The sequence below is a fragment of the Salvelinus fontinalis genome, chromosome 5, assembly GCF_029448725.1.
Source record: "Salvelinus fontinalis isolate EN_2023a chromosome 5, ASM2944872v1, whole genome shotgun sequence".
Lineage (NCBI taxonomy): Eukaryota > Metazoa > Chordata > Actinopteri > Salmoniformes > Salmonidae > Salvelinus > Salvelinus fontinalis.
Genome location: NC_074669.1, coordinates 49,692,092 through 49,706,281, shown reverse-complemented (window position 1 = coordinate 49,706,281; position 14,190 = coordinate 49,692,092). Strand labels below are relative to the sequence as shown.

General features: G+C 42.8%; 1 protein-coding gene across 1 annotated transcript in view; it reads right to left on the bottom strand.

Moving 5' to 3' along the window:
* Positions 1-208: 208 nt before the first annotated feature.
* LOC129855779 (FH2 domain-containing protein 1-like) overlaps positions 209-14,190 on the bottom strand; it is a 61,508-nt gene continuing 47,526 nt past the window's right edge. Inside the window, exons 9-12 of the mRNA XM_055923793.1 lie at positions 9,305-9,375; positions 7,205-7,322; positions 6,616-6,780; positions 209-6,374 (exon numbers count right to left, since the gene is read on the bottom strand). Of these exons, the coding sequence (XP_055779768.1) occupies positions 4,074-6,374; positions 6,616-6,780; positions 7,205-7,322; positions 9,305-9,375 (2,655 nt within the window). The 3' untranslated portion in view covers positions 209-4,073. The remainder of the gene's footprint in view (positions 6,375-6,615; positions 6,781-7,204; positions 7,323-9,304; positions 9,376-14,190) is intronic.

The window sequence follows — 14,190 nt, the reverse complement described above, 5'->3', positions numbered from 1 at the left end:
GTGACGTGTCCGGTCTGGTCAGCATGAAAGGGTGTTAAATGTCTAGCGCGCTGTAGCGCAGCCCTCAGTGTGTCTGCTTAGAACAGCCCCCTGTAGAATGCACACAAAAACCAATATGAGCCACGCAGAGTTTCAGATTCACAGCAATGTCCATTCCTGACAGAAAAAGGCTGAGAAGGACGGAGAAAAAAGCTTCACGGCTTCGAAGTGACACAGCATCGGATGATTTTATTGATTTTGTTAAATGACCTTTTTTTAAATGATCAGTGCTGTAGAATAACATTCTAATATTAAGTCCTGTGTAGTTTAGTGATTACAGTCATTTTCTCCATGTAGAAGTTTGAGTTTATTAACATCAAAGACAGTGACTTGGAGAAGAAGGCAGCAAAGCAGAACCAAGGCAATTAAGTGGAGCAGCTATATAGAGCGGTGGGAATTCCAGCTAAGACATGCATAGTCTGATCCCCATAAAGAATCACATTAAAACAGTAAAAAACACCAAGCCTGGTCCTGGATCTGTTTGTGCTGTCAGGCCATAACAACAACCATATTGTTGGCTATAGAGCACAAACAGATCTGGGAACAGGCAAGAAAACATTCCTCCACCATCACCTAGGTCCTAAGGAATCCATGCCAATAGCTCACACTGTAATTTAAGGTCAACATTTGAAAGTGAACATGAACTGTAGCCTACTGTGGATGAAGTCACTGTATTGTGTGCGTGCAACTTCTCGAGTTGGCTTGAAAAACCACCAACATCAATCAATCAAAGGGAAAATCTTAATCGCCACCATTTGGTTTGGGTTGGGCAACATTGGACAAATGTTTCAACACCGTTTTGGGTTGCCAGGCGCCTGCTCTGTCATGATTAGGAGTCGGGCCTAAGTTTAGAAAGGCTAAGGCTATTAGTCAGACAGACCACTGCTAGTGTTCAGTCCCACAGCGTCATGACTGATCTGCTGGACTGGGTTGTCATGGATACCACCCTATAACAAGGAAGTGGCAGCAGAGTGGTGGGGGGATGCAAGGGGAGACATTCTGTACTGAAGTCCCACCGTCTTTAGTGGCTCTGACGCAAGACCACCCATTGTCGACATGCCCCTATTAAATGAGCCCGGCAGCAGGAGGCATTGTGCGATAAGATGTGGGAGGCCGCTCTTGTAAAGGGCCATCCTTGCAAAAGACTGGACATTGTGTTAAGTCTGGCGGAGAGGAGATCTGTCATACACTCTGACTGTGACTGTAGATGGGAAAAGAGAGGGAGAGAGAGGAGCATTGTGTCTCGCTCTTTAGTCATTAGACATGTCGTAGGCCAGCGTCCCAAATGGCACCCTATTCCTATATAATGCACTACTTTGATCAGAGCCCTATAGGGTGCCATTTGAGACGCAGACGGTCTGGGCTGACGTATGGCCTTTGGGTCTTTTGTGACATTCACTGCCTCACTTCATTTGCATTGCAGAGAGATAAAAATATAATGGCCTACTGCAGGGATGTGGCCTGTAGGATTGATTTAGGCTTTCTCTGAGAGTTACAGACAGAAATGGTACAACAGCTGTATAGCGAGTACAGTAGATTGAACTTGCTGATTCAAGACCAGTTGAATTGAGCGCCTCAGTGTATGGTCTGTGAACAACGATGCTGTTCATTGTGGCAATTTCAAGAAAGGAAAAAGTCTGGTTAAGCATTTCCTCTCACCTTCACCTTCACTACTTCCAAGCCTCCATATACAGTTTGCTACATGTAAACATATTGCAAGCTCTACATATAATAAAAAATAGTATGTCTTTACACTATGTACACAGAGTGGACGGCTAATCGGCTAAGCCCGTGATTTGTAGTATCCATTCTAATAGCTATTTCGGTCAGCGCAATGGAATGTAGGGAGGATTTCTACTCTTATTTACAATTCAGGAGACACTACTGATGATGGGACGGCTACATCAAGCTTCAAGTTAATGCACTCTAGTTGCTGTTATTTAAGTCAATGGCACAATGCTGTTTCAAAGGCAAGTGGTGTGACAAGCTGGCCTAATTCCAGATCTGTTTGTGCTGGCTTGTGGGCAAGACAGGACAAACGGATCAGTCTAGTGAGGAGCAATTGCAGGGCTGAAGAATCTACAGTATTACTTGAATCACAACCATTGGCGGTCAAGGAACACAATTACACAATGTCATGTAGTACAAAAATCAGATGACAACATTCACAGTAGAAAAGTCAAGGATTACAAAGACGATTATTGTGACAAAACACAGAGACAAACAACACCATGTTGGGTGTTACTTCAGTCGGAAGAGCTACATGTTCAATGCTGTTTTTCATAGCATTAGCGTTGGTCTAGGTATAGCATATAGCAGGAAAAATATTTCCTTTGTGTGCACTTCTACTCAATGCTAGAATGGAGGCATTTTATCGAGAGCATTTAGAAACATTGCTTGTTATTGATACATAAATACAAATGTCTAAAGTACAACAAGTACATGAAAATACATTGCATGACAAAGTACATGTACTATATTCTAAGAGGTAAAGGTAAAACTTTACAGTGGAATCATACCAAAGGACTAACTGGAGTATCATAAACAGAGGATAAATGCTCAATAACTTTCTGTACTTGCTAATAGTAACAGTTAATGTACTTGATACAGTACACAATAGGATACCCGATTCAATCAAACCCTGACAACCAGGTTTCCAAAACAAGTGAAAAACAACATTCTTTATTGACAATTCAAATTTCGTTCAGTTTCCTAATGTCTGACTGCACATATTATTTTGTCCAAGACAATGCAGCACATCAGCAATAATGTCTATTTAACTTAACCTCGGAAACCTGGATACCCGGTTGGATTGAATAGGGCCTATGGGCATTTCTTTTGTGCCCTTTTTCATTTTTTTTTACTATATACTATTTCTGCAATGTCAAGTATAACCGAGGTATAACTTCAGTGGAGCAGGAAAGGAACTCAGTGGCCAACTGCTGAGGAGTACAATGACACAGAGCAGGGTCGTATTCATTAGTACAAACGGAAAACGAAAATGGTTGTTTCTTATTGGTTTCTAGTAAATAAGGCCCTGAATAGTTATTTTCACTATTGTCCCGCCCATAGTATCTGAGAGGACACTGATTGGACCAGCTCTTTTTTGCCAATTCCAAGTGAACCCTAATGGATCAGACTCACACTAAATCAGTGAAGTGAAGCAATAGAAAAACAGAGCGATATTCAGTGTGGACTCCAGGCTACTGTATAGTATAGCTGTGCAAAGGAAAGTAGAGAACCACAGAACTCAAAGATACAATCACAACAGCAGCAAGGCAGCGTCTCACAAAGCTCATACCCTGAATGAAGACACTAACACAGTCCCCAAATTGTCAAAGCTAATTAGCAGCATTCAAACATGTTCAGTAGTGGTTTCAGTAACACTTCGTTTTACAGTCACTGTTTACCAGGTAGTTAACTAGAAAGTACTTGTTAAAATGGTAATTATCTAATAATTGCATAGTAATCACACTTCAGTTTCTACGAGATTCATTGATACACATGTCTCTATGTACCATTTGGTAACAGTAAATTACCAATAGTGTTGAATTCTTTGAGGTGAGTACCAGAAAATATTACTACCACATAGTTTTTAAGTATATACCATGTAAACACCATCTTAAAACGGTCTGTAAAAAAAAGCATTCTAATTTTTCTTATTTTTTGACATGTCATTATACAGTATTACATACAGTTTAAGACCACAAAGCAGGCAAAGAAGGCTCCTAGGAAAAAAGGGGGATTTTGCCATTTGTCAGTTCTGTCTCCCCGTGAAGAATGCTCAAAAACAAACGGGGGCTCACAAAAAAATAATCTTATCTACAGAGAGGTTACATAGAGTGCATTATATATTTTGCAGTTCATATAATACGTTTTGACAGAGCCCTGTACATTGACTTGATATGGATGAGGTGGGATGTCTTAGAGTAGCTAATGAAAGAGGACACAAAATGTCCATCTACAGTACGTGGGGAAAACCATAGTACTTTTCTTCCTCTCTGGCTCCAATCGAGCTCCACCATATTTGAGTTCTACTTCCAGGTGGGCTTGAGGGTCCTACATGACATAATGGATTGTACAGATTTCTCAGAGAAACTGCTGCTCTTGCGTGAGCGCTCGCGGGTGGGCGGCGGTGGGGGGGTGTCGCTACGCTGGGTGCTGGCCCGGCTTGACGCCCTGACGCTCTGCACCCTCTGCAGACCACCCCCTTGGGCCTTCTCCTTCTCCTCCCCCCGGGGTGAATGCTGCCCCCCTTTGGCAGGAGGTGTGGTTGTGGCGGCGGCTGGAGGCCGAGCGGGTGCTTGACTCTGGGAGCTGCTCCGGGACAGGAGAGAGGGGCTCCTGGAGGGGGTCGGGGGGTTGGAGAGGGCGGGAGCTAGTTCCTTCTTGGTGGTCCTAGAGGAGGAGGCCACAGTGTTGCGGGCCCAGCCAGGCAGGGTGGCTGATGGGGTTTTGGAGCTGTGGGTAGGTGTTTCGGGATTACTAGCCTCAGAGGGTGCCCCAACCTGACCTTGGGCCTGGGCAGCCAGGGCTCTCATGGTGGAGCGGCACATCTTTGCCTCCGGCGGTGGCTTGGGCAGGTTCCTCAGCGGCTTGGCGCTGGGCTTTCGGAAGGAGGGCTTTCGTGGGTTGAGGTCAAATGCCCAGCCTGAGAGGCCGGCGCTCCCCTGGGATTTGGTCTCCTCTGGGGGCAAGCTGGAGTGGCGGGGGGGCCTACCGATCTTCTCGCCCCGCCCCCTGGCTGGGGTGCTCTTGTCACGGAGCGGCTGCCTGGGTACTGCACCCTCATAGCTCCCGGCGGGTCTCTCCACCCGCCTGGCGTTGCTGCCAGTCCGGCTGAGCTTGGTGATGGGCACCACCTTCCGCATGCCCTGGTTCTCAGTGGTGGTCAACACCCTGACACCACGACCCACTCCGCTGTTTTTGGAGACTTTTGACACATTCTTGGTCTTGGCATGTGTTGGTTTAGGGCTATACGTCTCTACAGCTTTCTCGCCCACCTGCCTACCCTCCGCCGTGTCCCAGCTATCTGTGTCCCCCTCTTCCGTGGTGACGAAGGAGCCGACAGATGGGGCACGTTCGTCTCTGGACTTTGACGCCGACATCTCATTTGTGGAGGCGGAGACGGACTGATCGTTTGTGGATGTGGAATCAAAGTTGGAGATGGAGGATAGCGAGCTGGGGTCTTGAAGGTTCCCCTGGACGTTGTTGCAGTCAGTGTTTTTTACGTCGGGGACCAATCCTTCCCTCATTAGAGGCGAGCTTTCAATCTCAGAGTAGTCAAGCGCTACGGAGCAGTCCGTTTCTGTGCAGTCTAAGATGTAGAAAACCGGTTTCTTATTGGATACGGAGGGGTCAAGAGGGAGGGTTGTGTCGCATGTGGTTGAGGAGATGGTGCTGCTGTCCTCCTCTTCCTCCTTCTGAAGCGGGCCCACCACAAACTGAGAAGACGTCATTTTACCTTCTAACGCTGCGGGCTCTGGCCCTCTTTCCAAACTCTTTGGGCAAGGAGGAGGAGTATCCAAAATGAGTGTCTTTGGAGATTCCCTCTCCCTTTCCAAGTCCGTCACCACCACGTCTTCGTGGTCGACAAAGTGCATGTGATTTGTGTTATTGTTCGGACTGGGGGGGTCAAACGGTTGAATTCCCGGGACTAGCGTGTGCCTCTCCACGCTGACATTCATGTGTGCCGTGACGCTCGCTCCGGGGTTGGGAGTCTTCTGAAAGACGTTACGGTTGTGACATGAGCGAGGCAGATAGCTCCCCTCGGACACGGTCGTGTAGTTGTTAGTATTGTTATACGGTTCCTCATTGACATTAAAGCCTGTGGAAGAGTACATGGCCAAGGGGCTGATGGGCTCTGTCTCGGCCTGGTGTGACGTGGCCAGCACCTGCCGCCCGTTCCCCAGCTCGCGGTTATCGTCCTGGGACACAAGCCAGGGGGCGGTTCTCCGTTGGAGGGTGCGGCCGGAGCGCGGCAGGCTGTTGAACTTGTTGGCATAGTCTGCTGGCAACGCCGCGCCACTGCCGAACAGCTCCAGATAGCCGTGAAGCTCGCGGTCGGCCATGGCGGCCACAGTGTGGCGGTGGCGACGTGCGCTGGCTGAGCGACCCAGGGGGCTGTGGGGGCTGGCGGGACGCTGCTGGAGGAAGTCTAGTAGGCCCTCCTTGGTGAGCATGTCCACGTCGTTCTCGCTGCTGCTGCGGCCAAAGCCACCGTTACCAGCACCGACAGCCTGCTGCTGGTCAGCATTCCAGGCAAAGCGCTTCTCCTCCAGCTCTCTGAGACGCCGCTGCCTGGCCGTCTCCTTCAGCTCCCGCTCCAGGTTATCCTGACAGAGACAGCGAAAGGACGGGCTAATTAATAACATTTTGTGTATACAGTGCCTTCAGGAAAGTATTCAGACCCCTTGACTTTTTCCACATTTTGTTATATGTTTACACATTAAAGAGTTTATAATTTTTTGTTACTTCAGGAAATGCAATGCATGTTAACGTGAGTTACTTATCTGAAACTACATAGTAGAGACTTAAAAGATTTGAATTTAAATATTTAAAGAAAAAACACCTCACCTTGACAGCCTTTTTGAACTTGAGACAGAAGTCCTGGAAGATGCGGAAGCACTCGTCCAGCATGAAGGTGTCCTTGTCCTCACAGAAGAAGTCAATAAGCGCATTTCCCTCCTTCCGCAGGTCCAGCCTGCGCCTCTTCAGGTCTTGTAGGGTCCTTGTGGAGCTCTGTTGGGGATGACAGACATTGGATGACAGACACATAGATGACAAATTTGAACATATTATTACCAAAATATACCAAAAACAGGGGGCTTTGTGATACTGTATATCAAGGATAGTATGAATGGTAAGCACTTATCAACATGCAAAATACATATTGACTCATATTGGACCATATTTGTTATGCTTATGGGGTGTTCTTCCAATTGAGATCATGGTGGTAAGTTATCTGATATACATTTATTGGTCTACTCTATGTACAGACACACCTCACATAACATTGAAGCCTTGTTACAATGTTACAGTCACCCTAGGATCCGTTTTGGTATCACAACTGGCTAAGGATGCCTTCACTGTGTGCCGCCCTCATGCGCCGTAATCAGCACAGAGTAGAATTCCCAAATTAGATTCTGACTGAATGTGCTCCCACCTGCAGGAAGGGGTCCAGCTGCTCCAGGAGCTCCGGGTCACTCTGGACCTTCTCCTCCAGGGATCTGGTCCTGACGTAGAGAGACGAGAACTCCAACTCGATGTTTTCCACTGATATTCTGCGGGGATATGCAAATCATCCAAAGCCTGTTAAAATACATTGTGTGGCTCAGTTGGTCGAGCGTTGCGCTCGCATGGCGCCACCCAAAAAATGGGCTCCCGAGTGGCACAGCGGTCTAAGGCACTGCATCTCAGTGCTAAAGGCGTCACTACAGACACCCTGGTTCGAATCCAGGCTGTATCACAACCGAGTGTGATCTGGAGTCCCATAGGGCGGTGCACAATTGGCCCAGCATCGTCCGTGTTTGGCCGGTGTAGGCCATCATTGTAAATAATAACTTGTTCTTAACTGACTTGCCTAGTTAGAAAGAAGAATAAAATATGATGTGCTTTAGATAAAAGCATATTTTAAATGGCGTATATTATATATATATATATATATATATATATATATATATATATATATATATATATATATATATATATATATATAAATAAATGTGAATAGTTTAAGATTCTGAAACTTTGTGGACTGCTGTAGCAGATGGCTATGTCACCATTGTAAAATGTGACTTTGTATTCCTGAGACTTGAAGTACTGCTGACCCTGAAAACAGAAATGCCTTGGCTTGTACCGGTCAGTGGTATTGATGTTGCTTTAGAAATTGCTATGTTGTGGTTCACTGTGGCAGAAATGGACCATGTTACACTGTATGGCACTTGTCTATATTTGACCATTGAATTCAAAGGCCTATCTACAGTGCATTCAATAATGGTGAAGGCACGACAGTTAGAGAGGCTGGAAGTAAGGATGATGTGTTAGCATTAACTGTTGGCACACCAGGAGAGAGGGAGAGCTGAACTGTAGCATGCAGAGGTGACCTTGTAAAAGAGCTTGACAGCCACAGGGAAGATAATGCATCCTAAACAGTGCAGTATACTGCCAGAGCCATTGGGAGCTTAAATTAATTTGAAATTCAACTCAAGGCGTTGGTAGGGATCTGTGATTTCATTCAGTGCTGCTGTTATTTGAGCCAATAATCAACCTCTTCATTTGATTGCATTTATACTATGAGTATGTCTTGTACCATATATTTTTTCTATGGCGTTAAAGCTGCAGTCTGCAATTCATAAAACAACAAAGTGGTCACCTCGCCACTTGGTAAACAGCTGAGGTATGCGGCTGGGAAATGTAACCAGACTTAAAGCTGCAGTCTTATTAAAGCAACAGTCTGCAGTTCAGAAAACAACAAACAGGACACCCCACCACTTGTTTAGGTAAACGGCTAAGGGATTGGGGTGGGGCTGCAGAAATGTTACTAGACAGCAGCATTAAGCACAAATCATCATCCAGTAGTAGTCATATAAAGGCAACATATACAGATATGGCTAATGGAGGGAAATAATCCTGCTAATGCTCTCTAAGGGCAGTGGCTGAAGCAAGAACCTAAAAGCTACACATAGCATTCCAGGAATTGAGTTAGTGATCTTGATTGTGAAAAGAGACCCATAAAAGTCCTTATACGGTATACGGCATCCAGATAACGGGTATGAAATTGACTAGGAGTCTTCTAGGTGAACTAGTTGTAAGACTCTTGTCAAAGGAAAGCAGTGCAAATGCTGCATTCTTGACATGTCAGAGTGTTACGGAAATAAAACGTGCAAACGCTGAGCATTAAGTTGAATCTATTCACGTGCTTTGAAGTCGTTGAAATTGCCCATTGGCTAACGGCTAACTAGGTACGTCAACCATAAACTACAGTTATTATGCTCACAAACAAATGACAGTGTTCAAAAACAGAATCAATAGATTGCTTTTGATAAATAATGGACTGTTGTTGCATTTAACTGCTGAGAATGCTGTTCTCTAAGTCATTTCCTCAATAGGTGACGTCATAGTTCAGCATGTCGAAGAAGTTGCGGCACATAGTTGACACCCGAGTGTCCTACTTTACAGAAATTATGAGTTGGAGGGCTGTTCAAATGGCTTTTTCCCAGTTTGCAAGTTTCCGACATCATGAAGACCGCAAGGACTTTTTTACCTGGAAGCGCTCTGGATGTCCTGAAGTTTCTCAGGGAACTTCAGCAGCTTCTCGTCCTTCTTCTGTGCCTCCTGAGTAGATAGGAAAGGAATTATTATTAGCCTTGTATAATGCTTTATTACATGTTATGTACACCCATATCCCCCTTGTAATTTCCAATCTGTTTAATAAAGCTGGAAATACATAAGGACTCCTTAAAAAAGAAACACACACAAACATCTGCCATCCTTCCTGCAATATTCAACATTTCTCTCATTTGGCCTCTGTTTACTCAAACATCAATGTCATGCAATATTTACTAGTGGAAACTTCTCTGCTGTTGAAAGGGCATCTGTGGAAAGCCTCTCCTTATTCTGTGTCAAAAGATACAAATTGTAACGGGTGTCGTAATCCTCCTCCTCAAACGAGGAGAGGAGAGAAGGATCGAAAGACCAAAATGCAGCGGGTTGTGAATACATAATGAATTTTAATAAACAAGACGAAACTAAACACACGAAGAACACTTGATACTTTACAAAACAACAAAACGAAGTAAACAGACCTGGAGACGAACTACATACAACGTGAAGAACGCACGAACAGGAACAGACTACAAATACCTAACGACAATGAAACAGTCCCGTATGGTGCGCACATACACTGACACGGAAGACAATCACCCACAAACAAACAGTGAGAACACCCTACCTTAATATGACTCTCAATTAGAGGAAAACGCAAAACACCTGCCTCTAATTAAGAGCCATACCAGGCAACCCAAAACCAACATAGAAACAGAAAACATAGACTGCCCACCCAAAACTCACGCCCTGACCATCACACACATACAAAACAACAGAAAACAGGTCAGGAACGTGACACAAATTCACACATCTCAATTTCTAACAAACTAATTCAAACAAACTACTAAATTCTGACCCACTGGGTACACCACGTCATTTAAACGTGGAAATGTTGGTAATATTTGGATGAGATATTGATCAATAAGATTTCAACCTTTATTCACCGACTCAAAAAGACAGCTTGAAGTTTGTTGAATTCCCAATGTGTCACTACCTTCTAAAAGCACAACCAAATTCCAATGAAAAAACAATGTCTGATGTTTGGTTTAGTTGTCATCTAAACGTGTTATCACTGCACGTTCCATCATGTAGAAGCACAACAAATTCAAATGGGAATGCAATGTTAGATATTTTGTATCCATACACTGAGTATACCAAACATTAGGAATACCTTCAACAAGGGATCATAGCTTTCACCTGGATTCACCTGGTCAATTTATGTAATGGAAAGAGCAGGTGTCCTTAATGTTTTATATACTCAGTGTACAACAACTTAATGTGTTCTCACTGTGCTTCATCTAATAGCAAAACCAATATATAGCTGTGAGCAGCAATGAACGGGGTTCACAGGATGACAGAAAGGACACGAGATAAGTTGGATAGCAAAGCAAGCACTCTATCATGTAACTATATTCCTTTATGTGCAATCAGTGATAGCATTACTATGTTTATCTCTCAATACCACAAGGATGACTCAAGTGAAGTTTAGTCTAGTGCTGTAGGTTGGTTATCTTTGAATGCAGCAGGTAATCATTCTTAAAGTCATTACTTCATGCTTTGAGTTTACATTCCAATTCTGGGGGAAATTTGACTAATGGTTTATGTTAAGATTTGTGTTAATTGGCATATTGTGGTCATCTTTCAATCTGGGCCGACTTTGAATGCAGCACCTTATAATTCAAAAATTCATTAGAGTCTATATACCAAATCTCGAGTCAATCTGACTTAAAACCTGTTAACTTCTTGATGATAGGGTGCAGAATTTTCACTTAGGGAAAAATAGCGTGCGCAATTTCAACTTCGTGCTACTCATCCCCAGAATATAAGATATGCATATAATTAGTAGATTTGGATAGAAAACACTCTGAAGTTTCTAAAACTGTTTGAATCATATCTGTAAGTATAACAGAACCTATATAGCAGTCAAAACCCTGAGGACTAACTTTTTTATTGTTAAGTTCCTCTATGTTCAATGGATTGTTTTGGGCAAACCAGAATTCTAATCAGTAAATGCGCAGTTTCTACTGCTTCCACTGGATGTCGCCATTGTATGGAAAATGGTTAAGGTTTTTTCTTAGTGAGGTGAACAAGATATTGACCCGGAAGTGGAGGGACGTCGTTTGTTTATGTTTGAGATTTGGGCAAGACGTGAAATGTTCCGTGAGTTTGTTGATATCCTGTATTGAAAACAGATTGACCTGTCTTCAATTTGATCGATTATTAACGTTTACAAATACCTTAAGCTGTATTACAAAAGTACTTTGAAATGTTTTGGCAAAGTTTAGAGGTAATTTTTTTTAGATATTGTGTCGTGATTTTGTTCAAATTGAACGCTGTTTTTCCTGGTACAACGGCGCCAAATAAATGGACAATTTGGATATATATGGATGGAATTAATCGAACAAAAGGACCATTTGTGATGTTTATGGGACATATTGGAGTGCCAACAAAAGAATCTCGTCAAAGGTAATGCATGTTTTATATTTTATATTAGCGTTTTGAGTAGCGCTAGCATGGTTGAAATAGGCTACACTCTCTTGTTTACATTGGGCTATCATCAGATAATAGCATCTTATGCTTTCGCCGAAAAGCCTTTTTGAAATCTGACATGTTGGCTGGATTCACAACGAGTGTAGCTTTAATTTGATATCTTATATGTGTGATTTAATCAAGTTTAATTTTATATAATTTTTTTGAATTTGGCGCTCTACATTTTGACATGGCTGTTGGGACGCAAGCGTCCTACAAAATTCTTGATCGTACAATATGCATATTATTATTATTATTGGATAGAAAACAGTCTATATTTTCTATAGGAGTTGAAACTTTGTCTCTAAGTGGAACAGAACTCATTCTACAGCAATTTCCCTGACATGGAGTCAGATTTCAGAAATTTTGGCCTCTGTTCTGGAGTCAGTTTTAAGGCCACTGTTATTCCTATGAGTATATGGACACTGCTTACGTCTTCCCCTGGATGCCTTTACGTGATGACGATTTGAATGGTGTCGATTGCACAATCACAGGCACTATAAATAAAAAAAACCTGTAGCTAGGAACTCTTTTCTTGCTGCGTCACGCGCGCGGCGGCCACCGACCCGCACTTGTTCCAAGCATTAGTGTAGGGAGTAATATTACTCTGGTCATGTTTCTACTCGTTATAGGAGTTAAAAACATCATAAGGTAGTTAATTTAAAGCGTTTTATAGCAATTTATATCCGTTTAGTGCGATTTTGGGACATTTATTTCTGAGACGCTGTGAATCTCTGGGCACGCTTCCAGTTCATGCTGAACGCAGTTGGCATTTCCACATGGCAAGAGGACAGCTTTCCACCAAAAGACGATTAGACCCAAGAAAGGATCCTTTGCCCAAGATACTGATGGAAGAACAGCTCAAAGTAGGAACAATTTATTATGATAAATCGTGTTTCTGTCGAAAAATGTTAGTGGCTTAGGACGCCATCTTTTTTGACGTAGCTTCGCTTGGCGCAAACTGTATTGAAAAGTAAGGATAATTTAAAAAATGTAATTCCGCGATTGTATTAAGAATTAAATTGTCTATCAATCGCTGTCCACCCTATATTTTTTAGTCACGTTTATGAGTATTTATGTATACGAGTAGATCACTGTCTAATATGGCGCACCAACATTTTCTCACCAGCTGGGCTACTTTTCCCATTGTCTAACCATGATTTTGGTGGCTAAATATGCACATTTTCGAACAAACTGTATATGTATGTTGTAATGCGATGTTACAGGGGTGTCATCTGAAGAATTCTGAGAAGGTTAGTGAAAAAAATAATATATTTTGGCGATGTTTACGTTATCGCTCTCTTTGGCTAGAATCAATGCTGGGGTAATGTTTGCACATGTGCTATGCTAATATAACGATTTATTGTGTTTTCGCTGTAAGACACTTAGAAAATCTGAAATATTGTCTGTATTCACAGGATCTGTGTCTTTCGATTAGTGTATGCTGTGTATTTTTACGAAATGTTTGATGATTAGTAGTTAGGTAAACACGTTGCTCATTGTAATTATTCTAGTCCATTTGTGACGGTGGGTGCAATTGTAAACTATGCCATCTACCTGAAATATGCACATTTTTCTAACAACCTATCCTATACCATAAATATGTTATCAGACTGTCATCTGATGAGTTTTTTTCTTGGTTAGGGGCTATAAATATCTTAGTTTAGCCGAATTGGTGATAGCTACTGGTGTTGGTGGACAAATAAAAGATGGTGGATTATGCTAATGTGTTTTTAGCTAATAGATTTACATCTTTACATATTGTGTCTTCCCTGTAAAACATTTTAAAAATCGGACATGTTGGCTGGATTCACAAGATCTGTGTCTTTCATTAGCTGTATTGGACTTTAATGTGTGAAAGTTAAATATTAAAAAAAAATATATTTTTTGAATTTCGCGGCTCTGCCTTTTCAGTGGGGGTGGGGGGGTGTGCCGCTAGCGGCACCCCAGTCCTAGACAGGTTAAAAACTTGTTGCTTCATTCAAATATGGCCACACTGTACCTATAGGTGTACCATAGCAAATAAGATAATGCTACAAATACTTTGGAAATTCTAATTTTTCTAAAGTATTTGTAGCATTAGCAGATGTGCTAACATGCATCTATGGGTACAGAATGGCCATATTTGAATGCAGCAACAATCTTTTCTCAAAAACCATTAAAAACTGATGTAATGTGTCTAAATACAAAATCTGAAGTGAATCTGACGTATGGTTCACGAGGATAAGATGAATGCAGATGATTTTGAGCATTAGCGTTACACATGCTAAGAATGAGTTGTTAATAGTTTCCTTG